Source organism: Plecotus auritus, assembly GCF_963455305.1.
Source record: "Plecotus auritus genome assembly, chromosome: 12".
Taxonomy (NCBI): Eukaryota; Metazoa; Chordata; class Mammalia; order Chiroptera; family Vespertilionidae; genus Plecotus; species Plecotus auritus.
This window is the reverse complement of record NC_137778.1, coordinates 22,879,866-22,906,798: the sequence shown is the minus strand read 5'-3', so window position 1 is coordinate 22,906,798 and position 26,933 is coordinate 22,879,866. Positions and strand designations below refer to the sequence as shown.

Sequence of the window (26,933 nt, the reverse complement as noted above, 5' to 3'; positions counted from 1 at the left end):
GGATAATGCCACTGAGAGAGCAAAAAACAAACCAAAAAACCCCACCTCTTTCATACACCACTCCTAATTCTGCTTTGAGATAATTGCTTGGGCAAATAAATTCCTTATATATTAACTAATAAAGAGACACTCAGAATTGTACATCTGATGCCCCTTGTTCACTTGCTGTCTGACTTCTGCTACCATGACTTCAACAGTAATTTAGTATAAATAAAAATGCTCTGGCTCCCCGTAATCTCCTAGCTTCAGCACACGCCCCTGTCGACTCAAGCACTGAAAAACACAACAGTTTAGATTTGGAAGTCTGACTGTGGAGTCAAATAAGAAATCAGGGTTCTAGATATTGGAAAGGACTACTCCAAATATATCACCAAGCCACATATCAACCAGCTCAACCACAAAAGGTTCTTGAGGGAATAAAGTTGAACTAACCATTATCATTGAGATTTGTACTGGTGGTTGATTTGCCAGGTAACCTGGCTGTTCTTCAGTTTCCTCACCTGTTAAATAAGAGGCAGGATGAGTTAATTTCTAAGGTCACTTTCTGCTTAGAAATACTGTTATTCTAAGTAAGAATTTGAATAAAATTATAAATGCATCCTCAGATCTCTTGATAAGTCCACCAACTAACACACCAGAATACCACAAAATCAGACCATGAAAATGTTCCCTTGTAGACCAATCTCTGTGCAAAGTAGAGAGAAATGGGGGCGGGGGATACTAAATACCCCAGCCCCCCTAAAGTGTAAAAAAAAAAAAAAAAGCAACATATCCTCGTGGAATTTCTGCTCCGTTTTAAGTAGCTATGTTGAAAAACACTGAAGACCTACTATGTGCAAGGCACTAAGTAGTTATTTTTCTATTTTTTACTTTGCCGGCAAGCTCTTAAACCAGAACGAGTGAATACCGCCTTGGGTGGGCACAAAATTAAAGCCAAGGTCAAGGAAGACGGAGTCTACAAATAGACCAAAAATAAAACTCAAGTGACATCATTAGAGGAAAAATAGCCAACATATTGCACAAAGATCAAAGGCAAAAAGAAAAAAGGAGAGAAACATGTTTGGTTAATACTGGGCTTTTGAGCAATCCATGTGCTTGCGAGGCCCGTCCATCCATCCACACCACACTTCCTAACCATGCTATTCCAAACCGATGACAAGTCCAGCTTCAGCGCGGACAGGGCGCAGAGCGCGGATCCCACACAGATCCCACAGTCCCAGACCCCGCTGCCAACTCTCCTCTCTGGGAAAGAGGGAGTTTCCCCAGGGCGACTGTAAAATAAAACGGCCTCTCCAATCCTTCGTCCAATAAGAAATACTCGTTCAAATAAGTACGTACGTACATAAAAGGGAAAGGATGGGAACATGGGAAAGGGAAGCTCTTTTTCTATCTTTTTAAATTTCCCGCACCCCCTTTCCTCTCCGCCTCCCCACGCCGTCTCCACTTCAAGCTTCAGCTGCAGCTGAAGAGACTGGGACTACGCGCTGCTGGGCGGTTGAGAAGAAAGTTAATTGGAATGGAGGCGGGACTGGCTAGATGAATAATTCGGTGTTCGACTTGTCCTGCCTCGGCGACAGTTCCTCCTCCGCTTCATTACAGATTGCACACGCGGCCGGCGCTCGGCTCTCGATTGCTCCGGCCTATCACCCTGGGATGCCGCCTGCCGCCGCCACCGCCACCGCCACCGCCGGCTGCCTGGCTTGTGGGATCTGCGGCGGAGCCGGAGCCGGAGCCGGAGCCGCGACGGCAGCGGTGGCTTGAGAGTTAGGGGGGCGGGCCGGCTCGTTCCAGGGGAGGGGGCTGAGGGCAGGAGTGCGAGAACCCGGGTCCATCGGCTCCCCTCAGGCTGAGGGAGCGGACACTCGGAGCCCCTGAGGCGGCGGGAGCCGGTCGGAGGGGGCGGCCCCTGGCGGCGACGCCCCCAGCCCAGCCCTGCGGGCCGCGCTCCATTCCCAGCCCGAGCCCGCTCCAGCCGCGGGAGACGCCAGCCGGGGTTTAGGGAGGCGGCTCCGAGGGGGCTGGCGGGCGAGCCGCCCCTCCCGGGTCCTTCCTCGTCCCCTCCCGGGAGGGACCCGCACCTGAGCCCGGACCCCGCCGCGGCCGGGGCCGCGCTGGACCCGCCTCCCGGTCGGGGTCCCACGCGCCGGCTGCAGGTGGGCTGCAGCGCCCGAGCCGCGGGCAGGGGGCGGCGGGGAAGGAGGTGAGCCGCGTCCGCCGGCAGCGCTCGGTCCCTGCCCCGCCGCGCGCTCCTCCCCTCCCCGCAGGCAGGGCGCGGAGCCTTGTACCCGCCCCCTGCTGCTTCCCCCCCGGGCACCATGGAGCTCTCCCCGGCGTCTGGAGGAGCGGAGGCGCTGTCCTGGCCGGAGATGTTCCCGGGACTGGAGTCCGACTCGCCGCTGCCCCCGGAGGATCTGGACGCAGCCGTCCCAGTCGGCGGGGCCGTGGCGGGTGGCATGTTGGATCGGATCCTCCTGGAGTCGGTGTGCCAGCAGCAGGGCTGGGTCCGCGTGTACGGTAAGGACCGCGCCGGGCCGTCGGAGAGGCCAGTGTTTCACCTCTTTGCCGAGGCTGGCATTCATTCCCCAGCTAGTGCCAGCCCTGCGCTCAGCCCCCCTCCTTGTGGGTCCGGTTCCCACGTCCCTTTTTGTCCCGGGTTGCCTTTCGGACAAGTTCCTCCAGACCGGCCTTTGGGTAGAGCGCTGTCTCAGTGTGGTCTCTGGACCCTTTCAGGCACCGGCAGTAAGTTGAAGGGAGTGCTGGGCTCTGCAGACCTAATTCTTAGGTGATTACTTAGAGGGAACTGTCAGCCGATCCTCAAGAAGGTCTGATGGAACACGCTATGAGATCAAGTGAAGGGGATGTCCTTTCTTTCTCTGGATTGAGGCGAGGCTGGAAACCAAGATAGGAAGGAGCTTAGCACAAGTATATATTTGGTGGGAAAAGACTAATCTGCCACCTCTTTCTGAACCTCACTTTCCAAAGACAATCGCTTACCAACTGGTGTGGACTGTTTCAGATTGCACTGTTGTTTCTGGTTCCCTTTGTAAAGTGACTGGGCTGCTACTCAGCAAGTTAAAAGCGATGAGCACACATTAAAACTTTCCCTTTCTGCATTCCTGGTAACCACCTCTTTAATTAAAACGGAATGATGAGATCCTGGGTGAGCCTTGTGGCATCACTGAAACCGTGCTGGTTTTGAAAACTCATAGCCCAAGGATTTATCGCCCGGCATTGAGGACTGAGCAGTGGCTCTCCAAAATGTTAGGAGGTCAGGATGTTTATCACCTCGCTGGCATGGACACAAAAGACGTTAGTCCTGGGTCTAACTGGGTCTAAGATGGCAAACTTGAAGCCCCCTGGGATCAAACACAACGTTAGGATGTTACCCTGCAATTATGTACATTTAAGCCTGTAGTGATCAAGTACATTACCTTTTCTTTCTTCATCCTTCTGAACAGGGCATGCGTTTTCTGTTCAAGAGTGACCAAGACTTAGAAGTTGTCTCCCTGGATAGTTCAGCTGATTTCAAGACATTAAGTCTCTAACTGGGGAGAAAGATCACAGAACTAGGAGTGCAGAGATTTGAGTTTTTGTCTCAGTTCTGCTACTAAATGTCTTATGTGATTTGGGGCAGATCAGGTCACTTTTTCGACCTCTGATTCCTCATCTGTAAAATGAACAGATCGGATTAGATAATCTCTTAATGGCCCTTACAGCTCTAAAAATCCAGCTATTCCTATAACCAGTTCTTAAGGGTAAATATGTATGTACCACATTGTATTTTGCTTGATGTTTATGTGTTTCTTGATGTTATTCTAATTAACTGAAAGCATTACAGAAAAGAAGTGGGAGATGATGCAAGGGCACCCAGTTCATTCTCAGCCAATTAAAAACGTTAGGGCCTGATTTACCATCCACCTGCTACTCCCACTTAGCCTATAGTTTATAGCAAAGGTTGGTGAGAATCTGAAAATGAGCTTGAACTAGAGTATATATGGAGGTTTTTCCCATGCCAGTCTTTTTCTATCCTTACGCAACTTCTTTGACATATTGTTTTTATATGACGTTAGAGATAGGGCCATGTAACTGTAAAAATAATAATGCAGTATTTCAGTGTCCAAAACTATTCTCTCTGGGTTTTCTAGACCTAGATTAACTAACATTCTTTGCATGTAACCCATAAAAATATGTGTTTGTTTTTGTAGTCCATTCCTAGGGCTAGATTTGTGAGAGGTGTGTGTGTGTATTCTTAAATATGTGTGTGCATATACACATACATATACGGTCTCTGTCTCATACAGTGTTCATTTCAGTGTCAAGTTGCAGACTTTCCACTGCCTTGTAACTTTTTTGTAGTCCCTATCAATTAACCAGAAGTTGTTTTTATTTATTGTTTAGAACTGCTACTTTTCTTCCTCAAAACTAAAGCAACTCATCCTGGATACTGCTTTGTTGTCTTTAGTTTGATGTAAATATTCCAAAACTGTCTGAATGACTGTTGGCTTTTTATGTTCTTAGGTAGTTTTTAAGTTGCCTATTGTATACCTCTTCGAAATGCTTTGAAGGAAAATAATAGAATATAGAAAATCAATTTGAAAAACACTAGTTCATTTTGGTATTCTTGTTTATTTGTTTTGGGCGTTCAAAATCCTGATTGTTTTGAAACATCTAGATTCTTCTACACAATTTAAAGAGACTTTGATGAGTGTAGTCTAATGTTTTTTAAAGAAACCTAGAGTATAAAACTGGGGGTTGAGAACTTGGTTTTTTGTTCTGGCTTTGCCACAAATTGGTTGTCTAACTTTGGGCAAGTAATTTTAACTCTGTGGGTCTAAGTTTCTACGTAAAATGTGGAATCTGGAGTAATTGGTATCTGTGGTCCATTTTAGCTTTAGAGTTGTCTGATTCTATGGCCTGCCCTATTATTTTACCTACAGCTAGGCCTGCCAATTTCAGCCCGACTCTTGGGGTTAGGCATCAGGCAAGCCCTGAATGCATTTAAATCATGATTGTCAGAGGATCCTGGGGAGCACTTTTATCAAGAGGTCAGTCAACTGAGTTTTGAAAGAAGGAATGTTGAGGGCAGATGTATATTTGTTTGGAATGTTTTCACAAGATAGGAAGGTAGGGATGGGGATCTTGCTCAAGTCTAGCTCATTCAATTGAGACCTAACGTGAAATAGCCAAGTGGATTTTAGAATAGGGTGCAAAAAAGGAGCTGTTATTAAGTGTTGCTGGCTTCTGGCTATGGTTCACATGCTCTGCAGAACACTAATCTTTGTAACCAATAAGCAAACAAACAACAATGACAAAGGTACCCCCCACCCCAAAGAGGATCTTAACAGAAACTTTTAGAAATGATATTTTATTAGTTTACCTCACAAAATTGGAAGACTAGGCACTCTTTTGAGCTTGCTATTGCCAAAGTTGATATAGATTATATATATACATAATCTCTAGAGTTTTGTGTAGTGCATTGTCATGATTGGAAAACTTTTTTGGAATATGTTCAGAGCTTTGTAATAGGTGGATCTATATTTAAAACACAAATGCACATCTTTGAGACATAGCTAAGAGAAAACTTTATGCTGTTTTAGTCTTCATTTTCTTTTACTTGTAAAATGTTTCATTTGTTGTATTTCAGTGTTACAATAAGTTGTGCCCATTCCCTGTCAGGACTATGAAATTTTTGACACCAGGGAATCTGTCTTGTTTATCTTTGCATTCCTATCTTGCCACCCCCTTTATTGTCACTGTGTCTAGTAGATTGGTACCTTGCTCAGAGTAAGTCAGGGTTTGTTGAATGTTGATCCATCTGTCCTTTTACCATCCAGATCTCAACCGGACTGATTGTATGGATGGTAGAGTAGCTTAAACAAAGGCATGCCACAAACAGCTAAATATGGATGCAGAATCCAAGAGCATCAAATGCAGAACATTTTTCAGATATTTATAGCCTCAAAGCAGAGTCAATTGGCTGAAAAAGCTCAGCAGGCTAGCAAAAGGAAACGGGAGCGGCAAAGCAGCCTCTCTGTGCTTTCTGGTAAACAATGAGAACATTAAAATTAACTACTTTGCCATGAATGGATAGCCAGTGTAGGACACCCTTTGGGAGAAATTGAAATACAGTCTGTAGCAACAGTGCCTGTCTTGGAGCGCGGCACCCATCAGTAAGACAGGTCTGCAAGTGTATGCAGAGAAAGTATTCTTGGAAATATAGTTATCACAATAAAGCAATCACCAAGAAATCATACAGTTTTTAATTTTAATATCAGGACTTATCTAAAATATTCAATTAATAAAACATATCAACATTATTGGTTACTATGAAGCTAGTATATAGCTCATTGTTTATTAAAATTTCTAAAGGCTGGAACTATTTCAGCAAGTAGAAGAAAAAGGGAATTAATTATACTGCATTAAATACCATATAATTCTAGAAATATGACAGTGGGAATTTGGTAAGAATTTCTCATGAACTGGGTATGAGTTGATGGGGGCAGAAGTTTTACCTGGTGTAATAAATAATAGTGCTTATGCTTCACAAATTAAGACAAAGGATGAGATACGCTTTATTGCACTTTTAGAAACTGTGCCTCTGTATTTACTTAAAATGTTGCAAGCAGTAACAAGTCCAGGAAGTTGTTTCATTTTGGTCCAGTATGAATTAGATGTGACTAACTGACCTTATACAAAGATGTTCTTAACTAACTGAATATTCTTAGCACATCATTCATTCTTCCATGTCTTAAATATGAAACCTACCATTTCTGTTTTGCTTTAATATGTAAATGAATATTATTCAAGCAAGACTAAAAGTTTTGTGTGCTCTAGCTAATTGCTTGCTAGAAGAATATCAGTAATGTGTATCTAGTACATGCCCAAATATGTTCATGTTATTTAAGTGTTTTAATTTCCTCAAATACTGTTAATTGAATTTTTATAGATGAGCATTAATACTACCGTAGTACTTTAAAGAGTCTTAGGATCTTAAGCTTGAGTTCAGTACTGAGGATGTGGCATGGACTGTGAATGTTGACAGTTTACCATGATCTCCAATACATTTTATACACATTAGGAGTAATCAGTTCTTTACTGAAATAGGAGAATTTTCAAGGCCCTAGCTGGTTTGGCACAGTGGACAGAGCATCGGCCTGCGGACTGAAGGGTACTGGGTTCAATTCTAGTCAAGGGCACATACCTTGGTTGCAGGCTCCTCCCCAGCCTGGGCCCCAACCAATCGATGTGTTTCTCTCACATTGATGTTTCTCTCTGTCTTTCCCTCTCTCTTCCACTCTCCCTAAAAATCAATGGAAAAATATCCTTGGGTGAGGATTAAAAAACATAATAAAATAAAATTGTTAAAAAAAAGAATGCCTAAGCATATACTAGTATTATTTATTTTAAATTACATTGATTTCAATGAACCCTTTATTTATTCCTTTGAAAGATAATTTATAGATCTCATTTAAATCAGGTGTTCTATTAATGTTTACAGATGAAGGACAGTTTCCTTTATAACCTCTTAGTATTTTTCTACCCTCTGTCATGTTGGTTTATTGATATTTCATTTTCAAAGAATAAAAATATTTTCAAAGAATGAAACTATACATCCACAATCCTTATCCAAAACCATTTGGATTAGAGTGTTTCAAAATTCAAATTTTTTTTATTTTAGAAAATATGGTGTATATATACAGTGACATTAACCTCCTAGTTGGGTCTGGAGCAACATTCAGGAATCAGTTGTGTTGAATATTTCTGCAGTTAAATAAATGAATATTCATACTAAGTGTGGTATAAGACTATAAATAATGTCAGTGCAGGTCAGATTTTACTGCTAAAGAGGTTATGAAAAAAAGGTTTTCAGAGCTTTTTGGATTTACGAATTGCAGGTATGGAATTGAGGTTCTGTACAAATTTTCTGACATAAATAATATGAAGTTCTAGAATGTCCCTATTTGAGAATAGTTTGTTTATAAGGATTTCCTTTATCTTTTCAGATGATAAAATTCAGTGCATACACCTTAAAAATGATGTGGAGTTGTGTCCTATTATGTTGAATGAACAATAATTTTCTCTGATTTGCTAAGGAAAAGAAAAGGGATTCACATGACAAAGAAAGTAGGCTTTACTGAGATTACTAAGGAAATAAATGATGGTAAGACAGTGGTTTCTAATGCTTTGTTTGATTAGAAAGAAGGATGAGGTAAGTTGAAGCAGAGTTTATGTAATTGTTCTTTGCAGGTTGCTCTCTTCAGTAACACAATGTGATTTGATCACCTTTTAAGTAGGTGAACCACAAAAAAAGCATTCAACTAATGACTGAGTTAATCCAGAAAAAATTTAGCTGGCTGCTCCTTTGTCCCTCCCTATTAGAATAACTTTTAAGTAACCAGAGAGGTGTTTGGTCTTGTTAACTAGAAGGAGGAGTTTACAGTGTGCTGAAATTGCTTCACCTGGTCTTGGCAGAGGGATAATTGTTCTCTGATGTTTGTAAAAACACCTTTCTTCCCAAAGGCTGTCAAGTGCTTCTTAAGACCTGTAGGTAGAGTATCCTTTACAGATTTAATGTAGCTTATTTTCTAGTGAGAAAGCATCCATCAAGAAGTACATGATACAAAAATAGTAGGAAAAATAGAAAGATGTCTTGAGGCTCAGTACAGTGGTGTTAGTGGGTTTACTGTAAAAAGAAAAAGAAATGAAAATTGAGCCTTTGAAGGCATGACAAAAGTTCATTTGCTAGATGGTCATACAGGAGTTATCATCTTCCTTGTCTTGACAGCAGGGTTCAAATGTTAGGAGTTACCTTCGTTTTCCAAGTGTTGGTTACATTAATTAGTTGTCTGCATCTACTTTGCTCATAAGGATCCAATTTAGATCCTGATTACATTCTTATTTCTCCATAAATTGTCTTCAACATTGCTCAGATTCTATTCACATGGTGTCATTTTCAGTAGGCCTTCTGAAAGTACTCCCTGTTCAACTCCCGAGTGTAAGAGATGGGTAAGACTTGTATACACCAGTTGGGAGAGTGAAAATTTAGAGAGGAAAATACTTAACATAAGGCAAGGAAACAAAATTCAGAAGTTTAGTGTGAAAAGTTAAAAAAAAAACTTTAAAGTTGATAGTCCCAAATATTTTTCAAAACAATCCTTTGTTTTCTCATTAAGGAAACTGGCTCAGGAAGTTTATTCCCAAAATTGGAGACAAATTCCACAGTTTGTCAGGATTAGAACTCAACCTCAGATTCCTCAGCCGCCTGTTATAGCTTGTAGATCTTACTGCTTCCCCTTAGGGAGATGGCCTTTCAAAGTTGGAGGTCAGGAACAATCCACTCTGAGAAATAGCAGATTGTTAGTTTCACAGTCTTAAAGGGAAACGCTGGAAGTACCATTACCTAGATAACAGAAAACAAAAATGGACAAAACATCCAGAAAGTAGCAGGATGAGAATAATTCCAGAGTGATCCTTTAGAGGTAGACTAGAGGACAGATAATATATTTTAATCTTTGCTTTCCTAAATCCCTTATCCATAAATTCTGTATTCTGCTATTGGAAGTGATATTTTAAGGAAATTTGAATGTTTCATTTATGATGCTTAGAACCCTGGATAATATCTAATAACTTTCTACCTTCCCTTTTAATTTCTAACCTCTCTGATTCATATAATTAAAAAATTAATACATTTTTTTCTAATTATGAATATAATCCATGAATATAATTTGAATTACTAGAAAATCAAGAAAATTAAAATCACCTGTAATTCCATCACTCAGAGATAGATATTCTCTTAATATTTTATTCCAGTCTTTTCTGTGTACAGAAGTACTTTTTTGGAAAAATATTTGATATCATACTATATGTATTTTACCTTCCTGCTTTTGTTCTAACAGTGTATTTTCTTATGGTTTTGGACATGTTAAAATTATTTCAAATATGTTTTTATTTTTAAATTTAATTAAAAAAATAGGTTATACATGTATATATATATGTGTGTGTGTGTGTGTGTGTATATACACACACACACACACACACACACACACACACACTCTAGTGGCCCGGTGCACGAAATTCGTGCACTTTAAAAGGGGGATCCAAAGTCAAGTCCCTGCTTATCCACATGCACCTCAAAATCGCATGAGACCCAGACCCAGCCGCCCCCCCCCCCAATTGGGCTAGATCCAGACCTGGCCAGTCCCACCCTTGTCAAGCCCCGCTGGGCAGGGGGCGTAGCCTCAGGTCCCCTGGCCTGGCGCCAGGACGGGGGCAGGCCTGAGGTCCCCCAGATGGGGTGGGGGGCGTGCCTTGAGGTCTCCCATCAAGCCCCGCCAGGTAGGGGGGGGCGCAGCCTCAGGTTCCCCGGCCTGGCACTGCGAGGGGGGCGCAGCCTCAGGTCCCCCGTCAAGCCCCGCTGGGCGGGGGGGCGCGGCCTGAGTTCCCCCGACCCAGCACTGGGGGTGCACCTTAAGGTCCCCTGTCAAGCCCCGCTGGGTGGGGGGCATGGCCTGAGGTCTCCCGTCAAGCCCCGCCAGGTGGGGGGGCACAGCCTCAGGTCCCCTGGCCCGGTGCTGGGGTAGGGGGTGCAGCCTGAGGTCCCCTGGCCGGGTGCCAGAGCGGGGGGCACGGCCTGAGGTCCCCTGTCAAGCCCTTCAGGGTGGGGGGCGCAGCCTGAGGTCCCCTGTCAAGCCCCATAGAGTGGGGGAGGGTGTAGCCTCCGGTCCCTGCTGATTGCTCATTAAGGCTCCTTAAGGGAACTTGGCTTCAGTTGTGGGTGCAGCCATCTTTGTGATGGAGTGATGGTCAATTAGCATATTCCCTCTTTATTAGATAGGATTCCCCTCCCCCCCCCAAAAAAAAAGATATAAAGGGTATCCATGAGGTCTCTCTCACCCCTCCTCCCTCACCTGCCATCTGGCAGGCAATCGTCCCTTCTACACAATCAATAAATATTTGAAATTCCTGCATATCCTTCCATACCTATTTCATGCACATGGAAGCAGATAAATAGCTACGTAAAAACTCTGCCAAGAGTGGGGTCTAAGAAATTGTTTAAAAAATACTATGTTTTTTTGTGAGGTTAATGAAATGACTGGAGTAGGCCTGTAGAAGAGGTTGGCTAGGTGTTCTGGGAGTCTGGAGCCAGTTGTTGTTGATTGCTTTATATCTGAGTTAATACTGTCATAATTTTTACTGTGCATTTGCTTTTTTCCTTTTTTACACAAATAATAACCCATTACAGGAAATGATCTGCACTTCGTGTTAATTCCTCTTTTACATCCCCCCTCTACACACACTTATTAATAATCTTGGATATATTTTTCCTGTCAGTTTGTAAAGCAGTTCCTTATTCTTCTTATGGCTGCATAATGCCTGGATGAATAGTAATTTATTTAATCATTCCCCAAGTTTTCTGGTGAATAATCTTGAATATAAGTCATTTTGCTTGAGTGTGAGTTTATTAGAAAAATTCATAAAATTTCTATGTGCATATTTGTAATTTTGACAGGTATTCCCAAATTGCTTTCTCTCTTTTTTTTCCTATTTACATTTCATCAGCAGGGTGTGAGAGTGCCTACTTTCCTACACATAGGAAATTAATAAGAGTTTTTGAATCTGACAATCTAAAAGGTAAAAGATAGTGTTAATTTAATGTTACAGTTTTTACAGTAAGTGTGATTGAATATCTCATAGAGCATTTAAATTTATCCTTTTCTGTGAACTTGCATATTTTTTTGCCCATTTTTTTCTTGTTTGTTAAATCAAGCTTTATTGATAAAATGGAATTCAGAATATCTTACTTGGAATAGCACCAGGCCCAGCCAATCATGATAGCAGAATGTAGCATTCTCCTACTATCTGTAGGGAGCTGCTGCTTGTCAATTAATAATTAATTAAATTTAAGGACTAGTAAAAGAGGTGCAAAGAATCAAGGCATTTTAGCCCCAAGACTGATATTCTTATGAATATACTGTATAATGTGCAATACTCATGGCAACAAGTAGAGAACAACCTAAAAGACAATTAAATGAAGGGACCAGCTTTATCAATAATGCCAATCCCACTGCCAAGAACATTAAGATAGTTTCCAATTAACTCTCTGGATGTTTGGCTTTATAAGATTTTGGAATTTTTCTCCATAATCATGTGCTCAGTTGAGTGTCTAGCTGACATGGCTGCTGCTCTCTCTGTCCCAAGTTCTCTGGTGTAATCACTCTCTCCCATGTCATATGCCCTTCTTTAAAGTTGAGGATGAATGTTAAAAGGTTCAATGAAGTTGAGCTGTACTCTCCTTTGGAGGTGAAGGTAAACTCCATGGCTAGATGAGCAGTTTTACCACATATCATCAGTCGATGTAGAGTCGGTGTCATCATTTTTTTTAAGGATTCAGTCTATTATAAACGGCTTCAATTATATTCCATTTTTTCCCCATTTTTAAAAGGTTGTTGGGTCTTTTTCTTAGTGATTTGTAGGAACTCTTAGTATATTAAATAAAGAACCCTTTATCTGTGATGAGTTGTCAGTATTTTTTTGTGTGTTTTTTTCCTCTCTATGCGGAAATTATTTTTATGCAGTGGAATATATGTCTTTTTACTTTTTTATGGCCTTTGGTTTTATGTCTAGTCCTTCTTTGGTTTGTCTAGTCCTTTTTTGTTTTCATTTTTTTGCATTTAAATCTTTGATCCATTTGGAGTTCATCCTGGTATAAAGTATGATATATGAATATAATTTTATTTTTAGAAAGATAGCTTTCCAGTTGTCCTAATATCATTTATTGAATATGTCTTTCCCCATTGGTTTAAGATGACTCCCCTATCCTTTTCTAGATTACCATTTGGATTTTGGGTTATTTCAAGATTTTCTACTTTGTTCTGTTGGTCTGCTAGTATTACATTGCTTTATTATCAAGGTTTTATGCTAGGAAATATAATTTGTTAACAACTAAGTTAACATAACTTATCTAACCATTATCCTATTTTAGACATTAACATTTTTCAAAATTTTTATATTACTAATCTACTAGTTATCTTTGTGCACAAGTCTTTGAATTGAACTTTTGACTTGTTCCTTAGGCTGAATTACTAGAAGAGTATTTTTAAAGGCCTGAGACTTAGTGTGACTTTCCTGGAAAGCAATTACTGCTACAAGTATATGAAAGTATGGCTCATATTTTAAGTCTTACTTCTGTGTTGCTACTTTTAACATATTGCAGTATTTTTACATATATTTCATGTGGTGCCTTCAACATTACTTAGCACCTATCAAATGTCCTCAAAGTTCTAATACTTATAAGACCGTCCTTCAAAAACTTGAGTTGTTTTTCCAATGGTACTCCTGATTAAAGGCATGTTTCTAAGCGAATGAGGAAAGGGAATGAGTAGAGTCACAGCAGTTTGTCTGCTAAAGGTCAAATCCATGACCACGGCCGTATTTATACTATGTTAGATTCTCCAACTGAAATAACATGACACACACACATAATGTCTTAGGTACTCTAAGAAGAACGTAGTTGGTGGTTTTCATCTCAACTGTTCATGTCCTCTTTCTACTCTGCTTCTCAGAGGATTAAGAAGGAATTGACATTCATGAAAGTTCTTCTGAACATGATTTGAATATAGATTCACTTAATTTTAGCTGGATGAATAACAGGTGTATACCTTTTATAGTAATGTGTTAATGACAGTTTTTTATCATGGTATCAGTTTAGGTATGTTGTAGGGAAGTTTATTGTAATGTCAAACAAAACCACATTCAAAGAATGATAACAAGAACTAACATAAATGACAAAAGTGATTTAAATCTTCAGGGGGGAAAAAAGGGTAAGAGTAGGATTTGGACTCCGAAAAATCATGGTTCATATAGATCATTAACCAGTTAACCACATTTTCTTTTTTAAGGCGTCTGTTTTTTAGAGCAGATTTATATTCACAGCAGAATTCAGAGGAAGGTAGATTTCCCATATGCCCCCTGTCCCCACACATGTATAGCCTCCCCCATTATCAAATTCCTAACCAGGGTGGCACATTTGTTACAATTGATGAAGTCATCACCATCATCCAAAGTCTATAATTTAGTTCATATTAGGGTTCATAAGCATAGTTATAACAACATGACAAAGTAAAACTTTTTGGGTGCTTACTATGAGCAAGGCACAGTTCTAGGTTTATGCCTATTAATTTATTTAATCTTCATAACTACCCTATGATATAAATACTATTATTATCTTCATTTTATAGATGAGGAATCAGAGACTTGCCTAAGTAAGTGGCTGAATAGGGTTTGAATCCAGGCAGTTCACTCTTGAGTATATGCTCTTCAGTACTATATAATTTGGCTTCACACAGATAAAAATTTCAAACTCTTTTTATAAAAAACATTGAGTGTGATGTTTGTTAATTTGAACCTTGAAGCTGCAATTTAAGTATGTGTTTTATATAGCACCGTAATATAAAATCATCACATTTGACCTGCTTTGGATGTCATGATATCAAATATCTTCATAGAGTTGTCCAAATTTATTAATTGTAGACAACATGAGAAACTGTATGTGGGTGAGTGGTGTGAATATGTCTATATTTAAAAAATGTTAAACAAAGTCTGTTAGAGATCTAAAATATTTTTTAGCAGTAATACACAAAATATGAAAATAGGTTTTTTCCTATAAAAGCATGCCTTTCTTGGCCTGTTATTTATGTTTGATCATGCCAGTGAAAATACCAAAATTTAAGAGAACACAGTCTTAAGAACCATAAGTTATATTAATCTGGGGCATAGCTTTGTTTATTCCAGGGCTTAAATTTGAAGGGGCTCTCCACTTTAGTATCAGTAATTCTAAAAAGAGAATCCACTTTCATAGAACCAGGTGAAAACATTGATCACAGGTTGGCCACATAACAGATGTTTTAGGACAGTGGACGGCAAACTCATTAGTCAACAGAGCCAAATATCAACAGTACAACGATTGAAATTTCTTTTGAGAGCCAAATTTTTTAAACTTAAACTTCTTCTAATGCCACTTTTTCAAAATAGACTCGCCCAGGCCGAAAACCTACTTCTGTGCATGGGCCACGAAGTTTCAATCGCAATGTACGTGCACGCCCACACGTGGTATTTTGTGGAAGAGCCACATTCAAGGGGCCAAAGAGCCGCATGTGGCTCGCGAGCCGCAGTTTGCCGACTACTGTTGTAGGATATTTATAGAATTCACATTTTTTCCCCCTAAAAGCCCAGGAATATGGTCTCTTGATGATCCTGGTTCACTTTCATCTTAGTTCCTCTTGAACCTAGCTATCCTTATGGTTTGTATCCTAAGGTTTATATTTCAAGGACACAGACTTAAAGCATTGTAACCTATGTGAATCAATTCTGAACTGATTGTAGTTTTTTAGAATCTGTGATTCTTTGAACAACTGGCAGTTTAGCAATGGGAAGTGAGTTACAGTCTTACCTTCAGATAAATTTATACATCTTTTAAAAATAATTTAATATGATGTATTTGACATACAACAAACTATACGTATTTAAAATGTAATCTGATATGTTTTGAAATAGGTAAATAACCATGAAATCACCACCACAATCAAGAAAGTGAACATTTATTTCCTCCAGAAAGTTCCCTTGCATCCCTTTGTAAGCCTCCCACCCATTTCCTCTCCCCTTCCCACCATCACCAGACAAGCACTGATCAGCTTTCAGTCTTTTTGGATTTTCAAGAATTTTATATAAATAGAACGTACAATATATTCTTATTTCTAGTCTGGTTTCTTTCAGCACATTTGTAGATTCCTCTGTGTTATTGCATGTACAGTAGTTAATTTCTTTATATTGCTGAGTAGTATTTCCTTGAATAGATATCACACAATTATCAGTTTACCTTTTGATGAAATTTGGGTTATTTTCAGCTTTTTGGCTGTGACAACTAAAGCTGCTGTTAACAGTTGCATCCAAGTTTTTCTATAGCCATAAGTTTTTATTTCTCTTGAGCAAACACCTAAGAGTGGAATATCTGAGTATCACATTTCCAGTTTCACTGACTTACCAACATGTAGTATTGTTAGTCTTTTCAATTTTAGTCTTCCTAAGAGGTGTGTAGTGATATTTATTGCGGTTTTAATTTGCATTTTTCTGGTGACTGATGATGTTGAGCATCTTTTCATGTGTGTATCAGACATCGATTTATCTTCTTTAGTGAAATATCACAACAAATCTCTTGTCTACTTTTAAAATGGGTTTTTCTTATTGAGTTATACGAATTCTTTATTTAGTCTGGATACAAGTTATTAATCAGATATGTGATTTGCAGTTTTTTTTCCCCATCTATGACTCGCCTTATCATGCTCTTAACAATATCTTCAAATAATAGAAGTTGTTAATTTTGATGAAGTTGATTTATCAATATTTTATTTTACTTTTGTGGATTGTGCTTTTGGTATTTTACTTAAGAAATTTTTGTCTAGCCAAAGAGCACAAAAATATTTTCAAATGTTCTAAAAGTTTTTTAATTTTAGGTCTCAAAATAGTCCCCTTAACTTTTTGTGTTTTCAGAGATCAAAATATTCCTCTTAATTTTCTCTAACAGAGTTAACTGGAAACCTTTAAGTGATAAAGTAACTGGTAACTGATAATTGTTGATGTTTTGACCTTAGTAGTTTTTTGGGATGCAAGGTATAGAACACCAAAAATAAAAACAACTGCCTTGTTTTTATTTAAAAATAAAAATAAAAACCATCTCAAAATCAGATTACATTTTCAAAATGAACTCAACTCTAACCCATTCTGTTTAAGCATTGTATGATGTTTTCATATTTTAGTTTAAAAAGCCCTTAAATATGTCTTCCAAGTAACCAATAAATCTGCATTTAAAATGTATGTACTTATATTTAAAATTAAAATATACCCTGAGTGAAGGAAATAGCAAGATCTTATAAATAAAGCACAATTAAGATTTGGAATATGATATGATTCTTTCATGTTTTTTTTAATGTGTTACAGAGTGTCAGAACAGGATCCCAGTAACCCCCTTTTCTCCAGCTTTTCACACATCACCTGTTTCATAATACAGTTTTTCAGCAGACTTACTGGTTTCCAGTTTCTGGGACCTACCCTAACTGCTTTATGAAAATCAGTACAATATTTTCTTTATGTAAAGTCAGCTTCAGAGATTTTGTAAATAATTTTTTCTTTTTCTAATTTCCTCTTACTGTTCCTTCTTAAAAAGTGTATTTTGTGTACTAAGGATTAAAAATGTATATTGGTGTAGCTCTTGGGCACGTATGATATACATCTCCTTTAGTGTTACCCATGGCAACTTTGTGAAATAGATAGGGTTGTAGATGAAGAAACTGAGTCTAGAACAGGTTGTAACTTGCTGAGAGTTAAAGACTCCGATCCAAGTGTTCGATCTACTTCTAACAGAAATCAAGTAGTTCTGCTTTCTTTTGTCATTTCTTGTCATTAAACTCTTTCCCCTGAAACCCTAGCATTCTCTCTGCTTTTTTTTTTTTAATCTTCAGCATTTTTTCTTAACCTCACCTCATTTTTGGATTTAGCCTTCCTGATACAGTTTTTCATTTCTGGGTTTCTTTGGAAACTTTTGGAGATGTTTTTAAAAAGCTAAGCCTGGCTCTAGGACTGCCTTGTTTTTATTTTTGGTGTTCTATACCTTGAAGACAAAGGTCACTCTGAGTCTTCTCTAAGGAGCATGGAATACATGGAGCCTGACCCCTGTTGTTAACTGCTGAGAAAAATCAATGGCTGAATGTGCCACCAGCCTGAGACTCATGAAATGTTCAACGGAGTGGTTTTGGAATGTTAGGCAAGTGTGAAAGCATTAGTTTGTTTTATCAGCAATCCTATTTTTGTCCTGTATACAAAAAAAATAGGCAAGTGTGGGATTGTGCATTTATTTTGTAAAGCCAACATGGGAGTTGAAAAAATTGAGTATTTTGGAGGCACTTTAAATAATAATAATAAAAAAAGATACTGTCTGCCTTAGCCATGTTTAAGAAAAAATGGAGGAAAATGAAATTTTTCAGGTCTTTAGGAATGAAGACTATAGTAGGGATGCAGTGAAAATGGGTGTCAAAATTGACATAAGAAGTCATTTATCTGTTTGCATTCTCGCATGTCATCTTAATATGAGTCAAAGTGAATGATTCATGAACTGCCTGTACTATTTGTTAGAACCAGTATCTTTGTGGTCCATGAAAAACCTATATTGGAGAGCTGGGACTTTTATAACCAGTAATGTTTTATTTATATATATGTATATATAATTTTTTTGAAATATATTTTTATTGATTTCAGAGAGGAAGGAAGAGGGAGAGAGAAATATCAATGATGAGTGAGAATCATCGATCAGCTGCCTCCTGCACACCCCCTACCGGAATCGAATCCAGGGCCAGCACTCTATGCATTGAGCCAAACGAGCTAGGGTTTTTATTTATATTTTTGGTATCCTATGTAATAAAAGCCTAGGTGGCATCACGCGCGATGCCCTTGCGCAACATCGTCACAAGATGGCCACCACAAGATGGCCAGCAGGGGAGGGCTGTTGTGGGCGATCAGGCCAACAGGGGAGGGCAGTTTTGGGTGATCAGGCCAGCAGGGGAGGGAAATTTTGGGCGACCAGGCCTGCAGGGGAGGGCAGTTGTGGGGGGCCAGGCCTGCAGGGGAGGGCAGTTAGGGTTGACCAGGCCTGCAGGGGAGGGCAGTTAGGGGAGACCAGGCCAGCAGGGGAGGGCAGTTTTGGGCGACCAGGCCTGCAAGGGAGGGCAGTTGTGGGGGGCCAGGCCTGCAGGGGAGGGCAGTTAGGGTTGACCAGGCCTCAGGGGAGGGCAGTTAGGGGCAACCAGGCCAGCAGGGGAGGGCAGTTTTGGGCGACCAGGCCAGCAGGGGAGGGCAGTTGTGGGGGGCCAGGCCTGCAGGGGAGGGCAGTTAGGGTTGACCAGGCCTGCAGGGGAGGGCAGTTGGGGGCGACCAGGCCGGCAGGGGAGGGCAGTTGGGGGCCATCAGGCTGGCAGGGGAGGGCAGTTGCGGGTGAGATCAGGCCTGCAGGGGAGGGCAGTTGGGGGCGATCGGGCTGGCCGGGGAGGGCAGTTGGGGGTGATCAGGCCAGCAGGGAAGCAGTTAGGCGTCAATCATGCCGGCAGGGGAGCGGTTAGGGAGCGATCAGGCTGGCAGGCAGAAGTGGTTAGGGGCAATCAGGCAAGCAGGGGAGCGTTTAGGAGCCAGCAGTCCTAGATTGTGAGAGGGATGTCCTACAGGGACCGGGCCTAAACTGGCAGTCGGACATCCCCCAAGGGGTCTCAGATTGGAGAGGGTACAGGCCAGGCTGAGGGACATCCCCCCATGCACAAATTTCGTGCACCGGGCCTCTAGTATCTTATAATATATAAAATTATATATAGTTTTTGGATGAAGGAAGAATTAAGAGTACAGATTTTTAAAAAATGTGTGTTTATTGATTTTTAGAGAGGAAGGGAGAGGGAGAGAGAAAAAAATAAAAATAAAGCATTTGGATGATATTTTTCATATGCAATGAGTGATATATACTTATTAACTTGGGTCAGTTAGAAATCTAATAACAGGTAGTGGAGTTTTTATTAAGTATAAACAGAATGCATTTGAGAACAAACATTTTACATGCAATAGAATGCATTTTCATCCTGTTTTATGTGACATTTGCTAATTCAGCATATATAGTAGAATACTATTGAGTTCATACTGGGTGGAAACCATCACCTGTGTCTGGTTACTGTATCTTTTAAGTTCTGAAAGAACTATTTATATTATGATAACCCATTTTTTCAATTTATTGCTCACTCTTTGGTCATTCTAGTGTATTACTGTGATGAACTCAATCCCTTGTCTTTGGAAATAAAATACCAATTTGGAGGCCAAAACTAGAAACATGATTTTTACCTCTGTTCCATTTGAGCAAAACAGTACAAAATCGTATGGTCAACTGTCTATACTATTGAGTACTTATTAAGAATACTTAATGCCTGGCCGGCATGGCTCAGTGGTTGAGCATCAACCTATGAACCAGGAGGTCATGGTTCAATTCCCAGTCAGGGCACATGCCCGGGTTGTGGGCCTGATCCCCAATGTGGGGTGTGGAGGAGGCAGCTGATCAATGATTCTTTCTCATTATTGATGGCTCTCTCTCTCTCTCCCTTCCTCTCTGAAATCAATAAAAATATATTTTTTAAAAAAACCAATACTTATAAGGTGCCCTCGCCAGTGTGGTTCAGTTGGTTGGAGTGTCATCCTGTATACCAAAAAGTGGCAGGTTCAAATCTTGGTCAGGGCACATATCCAGGTTGTGTGTTTGATCTCTAGTCAGGGCGAGTGCTGAAGGCAACCAACCAATTGATGTTTTATGTGACAGAGCTGGGAGTTTTATAACCAGTAATGTTTTATTTATATACTAGAGGCCCAATGTACAAAATTCATGCAAGGGGCTCGGCCCTCGCAGCCCTGGCTTCGTCCGGAAGGTCGTCCCGAAGGACGTCCGGTCTTATTAGCATGTTACCTTTTTTTTTTTTTTTTTTTTTTAAATATATTTTATTGATATTTTACGGAGAGGAAGGGAGAGGGATAGAGAGTTAGAAACATCGATCAGCTGCCTCCTGCACACCCCCTACTGGGGATGTGCCCGCAACCAAGGTACATGCCCTTGACCGGAATCGAACCTGGGACCTTTCAGTCTGCAGGCTGACGCTCTATCCACTGAGCCAAACCGGTTTCGGCAGCATGTTACCTTTTTATTATAGATATAGATCAGCTGCCTCCTACACGCCCCCTACAGGGGATCGAGCTCACAACCTGGTCTTGTGTCCTGACTGGGAATCGAACTGTGACCTCCTGTTTCATGGGTTGGCACTCAACCACTGAGCCACGCTGGCTGGGCCTGAACCATTTTTTAAGTGTACACTTCAGTAGCATCAAGTATATTCACTTTATTGTGTAATCATCACCACCATCCATTTCCATAACTTTATCATCTTTTCAGACTGAAACCCTGAACCATAAATAAAAATTTCCCATTCTTTCTCCCCCTTAGTCCTAGCAACCACAATTCTACTTTCTGTTTTTATGAATTTGACTATTCTAGGTACCTCTAATAAGTGGAATAATATAATATTTGTCCTTTTGTTACTTATTTCATGTAATATAATGTCTTAAAGGTTCATCCATCGTGTAGCATGTTTTAGAATGTACTTCCTTTTTAAAACAATAATATTCTAGTATATATATGTATAGACCACATTTTGTTTATTCATTTCTCCGTCAATGGACACCTTTTGAGTTGCTTCCACCTTTTGGTTATTATGAATTATGCTGTCATGAACACTGGTGTTCAAATACTTGTTTGAGTTCTTTCATTCAATTCATTTGGGTATCTGTACAGAAGTGGGATTGCTGAATCATGTATTAATTCTGTGTTTAATTTTTTGAGCAACTGCCATACTGTTTTCCACAGTGGCTGTACCATTTTACATTATCATCAGCAATTCATAAGGATTCCAATTTTCCACTTCCTTGCCAACACTTGTTATTTCTGTTTTTTTGTATATTTAAAAAAATAGTAGTCTTCTAATGTGTGTGAAGTAGAATCTCATCGTGGTTTTAATACCACAAGTTTTTTTATTGCCTCTAAAAGTATCTTACTTTGTTTTGCCTTTGAAATTAAGAACTTAAATTATTTTTCAGAAGAATAACAGTAAACTTTTCTTTATTCTGATAATGTATGTGATATTCTAACCAGCTTAAAATTGAATTGCCCTAGATTTCCTGCTCTCTTATCTTAGGGATTTCTAGCCTGGCTGGTGTGGCTTAGTGGTTGAGCATCGACCTATGAACCAGGAGGTCACTGTTCGATTTCTGGTCAGGGCACATGCCTGGTTGTGGGCTCAAAATGTGGGGTGTGCAGGAGGCAGCCATTTAATGATTCTCTTTCATCATTGGTGTTTCTATCTCTCCCTCTCCCTTCTCACTGAAATAAATAAAATATGTTAAAAAATAAAAAATAAAAAAGTGAAGGGATTTCTACTTGCTTTGTCCTTTGAAAGTTGTTCTCTATGATCCATGGGAGATTATGAAGAGAGGGAAGAGAAGAAAATAACAGTTACATTCATTCAGTTCCCATAAATGACTTTGTTAATCTTGTTTTAATGCTTCAGGTCTGTGCTCAGAAACGGATGTGTCATGCATTACACAGCATGCTGTCATGTGCAGTTGGCCTCCTCATGACTGTCTGAGTAAAACTGACTCAGAGTTTTGATTGAAGCCTGGCCTTCAGTGCAAGAGAAGCAAACATCCACTTAGAGCGGCTAGAAGATTAAGACTGATTTTCATTGTTTGGTCCTTCATTTTTATAACTTCTTTTTCTCTCAGTCATATTATGACTGATTATAGGTCAAGTCTGCTAATCTTGGATTAATTTTATTTCCAGAATGTGTCACAGATAGGAGAATATAGTGGTTTGAAGCTAGAGTTTTATCAAAGGTTATTTATATTTTTAAAGTAACTTTCCTCCTAACAATCATTATTATCCAGCACTTAATGATATTATATTTAAGTTGGGCATTTTCTAGTGGCTTTGAATTATTATTGAGTTTTAGTGGGATATACAGCCTCTTAAAAATTAGGCAGCATGAAAGAAGTGCTTTTTGTTCTGCAGTGGAAGCATTTCAAGGCATAAGAAAGTGGTAGTCCCTTTTTTCCTCTGTGGGAATAACAAAAACAGCATTAACTCTTTCTATCCCAAATAGTAAGTAATTATGGCACAATAGTCCTTTGTGTCATTGACAATGCTTTCTCTGATTTTAAAAATTTCAAGGATAGATTATTTGGGAAGAGCATATTTTTTTGGGAACTTCACTTGAGATACATACATGATATAAATGAAATGCAAGAGTTACAGACGAAGTGGAATATAACCTCAACCACATCACCTCTTTATGTGAGAGAGAACTTACCCTTTTATTTCTGTATATTTTGTATAAGTTAAATCTTGAATACTATCTTGACTACAGTGTATATTGACTTGAATGGTTTATCATATGGGAAATATAAAGAAGCCAAATGTCACATCCAGTATATATGATTTAGTCTCAGTCTTTGGTTGTTACCTTTGCGGGGGAAAAAACCTCAAGGCTAAATACTTTTTTCTTTACCTTATTGGGCAGATATAACCAAATATTAATCTTGATCATCTGACTTTGCTTTTCCTGTCGTGTGTTACTTCCTTCACTTCCTCTTTCTTTCCTCCCTTTTTTATTTTTACATTTAAAATCCAATTAGAAATAGTATTTTTTGTCAGGTTATCAGATGAATTTGCATGATCAAATTTCCAGGTAATTAGAGTGTAACTCATTAAGTGCAAAGACCCTTTCATGGCAAGCTTCTTGGATAGGAATATTCAAATTCATTCTTTTGCTCTCATGGAAAGTATACACCAAACTTAATTTAACATTCTCTTTATAATTATTGGGAGTAGTGGAGGTGATGGTTTTCCCAGATACTTGGTATTAAGCTGAACATTTTATATTAATTATCTTATTTCTTCATCAACTCACAGATTCGATATTAGTATCTTTAGATTAAGGATTAGGTGAATTATCCCCAGGAAGTAAACTAATTTTAATTTTTCCAAGGTCACATGACTTGTGAGTGGCAGAATGCAACAGTGAATTTTGGGCAATCTGACCACAGAGCCTGTACTCTTAATCACTATGACATTTTTTTTTTTTTTTTTTTGACTGTATGAAAATCCCCATTGGGCCTTTTCTTGAGCCTTTACATCTGCTTTTTAAATTTTTGTTTCTTCATTTTGAGGCTCTTTAAAAAATAATTTCCTACTGTCATAGTAACATAACAGTTTTTATCACTCTGTAGGCTTGAAGATCAGATAAACAAACTTGGTAGTGTTACTTCTAATCTCAAAGTGAATAGGTCCTAAGTGAGAATAGTATAAATTACCAGATGATTTACCTCCAGATATGCAAAGTGTTACTATGGTAAGATACCATGTGTGACACCTGAGATTTTTTTTGTCCCAGAAGGATCAAATACTTTATTATTGTATTTAGATAAATATCTTATATTTTTTATTCCAGTTATCTTGTTGGCACTATGACATGATTTTTTGTAGATTTATTTATTTCACTAAATGTATGCAAACAAGCAAACTTGGTTTATTGGAATTGTTAATCCCAAGAGTTAATAAACAGCAGGTACTTTGTAGTCACAATTAAGTCAAGCCCACAAATATTTATTTTCTATGCAAGGTGCTGGGTGGGATACAAATTAATGTAAAGTATGGCTCCTCCCTTTAGAAGTAAACGGAGTACAAGCATATGAAAAGTAAATAATTTCTAACTGAATGGATACACAAGACACTGGATTACCATTAGCTCACACAAGTAGAAGTAAAGTCTGGATGTGGGAGAATATAACTTTGTATATTTTGAATTTTGAAATTTTTGCTATGAGCTTGTTTTCTTTTCACAATATAAATACATGCTTAAAAGAAGAGAAAGGAAATAACTTAAGTAACAGTTCAGTACTGTAGTAGAAGCAGTAACCCAGTGATGAATTGGTGAATGATTCCTGTTTAAAGGGGAGAAATCTCTTTGGATGTTTAATTTGAGTTGCAAGCTGAACAGAAGGGTGGCTTTTTCTTGAGGTTTGGTAAATGAGTGTTGTAATTGTATGATTTGTACATCTTTTACATTGCTTTCATTCACCTTTTGCAATTCAGAAATTTAAATGATACTTTTACAAGAGTTTGGGGCAGGGACAGTGAAATTTGTGAGTTGAGTATAATTTGGAGTCTGTTAGAGCTCAGTGCTTTGCTGTCATCCTTTTTTTCTGTATCCCTTCTCTTCCTCTCCTTATTTCCAGCTTCTTAGCAAACTTGCCTGAGGACTTAACTTAGCTTCACTCCTAAGTGTTTTGCTTCCTTTTTTGAGGTGTGTGTGTGTGGTGGAGGGTAAGTCTAAATGGCATGAAACAAAATGCCTGTCATCTGCCTTTCCATGACCACTTTGGTCACATTGTAACAGCCACCAGTAAACCTGGCAATTCCCTGAACAGCAGGACAAACTTGAATGTGGCATGTGTGCAAGAAGGTTATTTACTTTTCTTAACCTAAAAAGGTAAAACCAGAAAATAGCTCCCTGCTTTTGTTTTGTTTTGTTGTTGTTGTTGTTGTTGTTGCTGTTTGTTTGTTTTTTTGAGGGAGGGGGCATGTTTGATGGGAGGGATATTAATTTAAGTTGCTGTGTAACTTACTATTTAAAATTTTTTGAAAATGTGTCTTTTATATGTAATTAGGCATGTTCGTATAGTAGAGTTTCTGTAAAAATGCTGGGTAGGATTCTTGCTCTGCTCACTATGAAAGTCTGTTCATAGGACTCCTGTGAAAGAGAGAATAGGGAAATCCCTCTGAGGTTTAGATAACTCACACCAGTTAGGAATCCTGGGAGAGCCTGGGTGCTAAGTCAGGCAAAGCCTCTTATCTTTCTTACTGTACTCAACATCTAAAGGGCACTTCACTTATTTTTAGGTAATTATGTTCTGTAGCAGTGATTGTCAAATCAAGGGGAGGTATGACAGGATCATGCCGGGGCGGGGCGGGGGGTGCTTTTCTAAATAAATAGCTGTGTTGTTCCCCAAGATTCTGATGAGTGTTGGGAAAGGAAAAAGGTTGAGGCAGATGTCCATAAGAAACAAGGTAAGGAATTTAATAATTGAGATATTTTAAAATTCTAAATCTATTGTTGTATTTAACACTCCCCTCCCCACCCCTCCTCCCCGCCCCGGCCCCAGCCCCTCCCTTTATCTCACAGTTTTGTGGATCAGAATTTCAGGAGCCAGTTAGCAGAAGAGTCATTCTGGCTCAGGGTGTCATAGCAGTGTAGTCAAGATGTCAGCCATCTGAAGGCTCATTTGGGGCAGGAGGATGGCTCACTCTTATGACTGTTGTTAGACCTCCCTTCCCCACCGGCTGTTGGCAGGAAGCCTTAGTTCCTAGCCACGTGGGCCTCTCTGTAGAACTGTTTTAGTGTCCTCAGGACATGGCTGCTAGTTCCCTAGTGACCCGAAAGAGGGAGCAAGGCGGAAGCTGCAGTGCCTTTTATGACTGTCTTAGAAATCATAAACTGTTACTTCTGTCTTATTCTTTTCCTTAGAAGTGAGTCACTGAGCCTACCCACCCTTAAGGGCAGGGGAATTAGGCTACGTGGTATTTTTTTTACCCTAAGGTTATATTTACTTCCCCACTGAATTCCTCACAGGTAATCTATTTTAATGGTAGTGAGATGACAGATAGGGCTAGGACAAAAACAGTATATTTCTTTTTAAAAATTTTATTTTTCAGCTACAGTTGACATTTAATATTATTTTATACTATTAGTTTCAGGTGTATAGCATAGTGGTTAGACAATTATCTTATATAATAAAAGGCCAGTGACCATAATGACCGGAACGACCGCTTGACCAGTCACTATGGGGTGCATTGACCACCTCTTGGTCCATCCTCCCGTCCCCTCCCCCCCCCCCCCCCCCCCCGGCTCTGATCACAGCACGGTGAACAGGGAGCCACGGGGAACCAGGTGAGTGGTGGCAAGCAGGCGGAAGATGGCCCTGATTGCAGGCTAGGCCTAGGAACCCTACCTGTGCACGATTTAGTGTGCTGGGCCTCTGGTATAATTTATAAAGTGACCCCTCCCCAGTATTTCCAGTACCCACCTGGCATCATACATAGTTATGATACTAGAGGCCCAGTGTATGAAATTCATGCACTAGTAGGGTCCCTAGTGGCTGCCGGCTGCCGGCTGGGGTACTCCCTCCCTTCCCCTGGCTGGCCCTGCCCCTTGGTTGAACTCCTGGATGAACTCCCGGTCGAGGGGACAATTTGCATA

The 26,933-nt window shown here is 39.7% G+C and overlaps 1 protein-coding gene across 5 annotated transcripts in view; it reads left to right on the top strand.

The window, feature by feature from the left end:
* Positions 1 to 2,313: 2,313 nt before the first annotated feature.
* The window catches only part of RASAL2 (RAS protein activator like 2), a gene marked incomplete at its 5' end in the record, with an annotated part of 257,338 nt that continues 232,718 nt past the window's right edge, over positions 2,314 to 26,933 (top strand). For all 5 annotated transcript variants that reach the window (XM_080648920.1, XM_080648919.1, XM_080648916.1 and 2 more), the window contains one exon: positions 2,314 to 2,514. In XM_080648920.1, coding sequence (XP_080505046.1) covers positions 2,316 to 2,514 — 199 coding nt within the window. The remainder of the gene's footprint in view (positions 2,515 to 26,933) is intronic.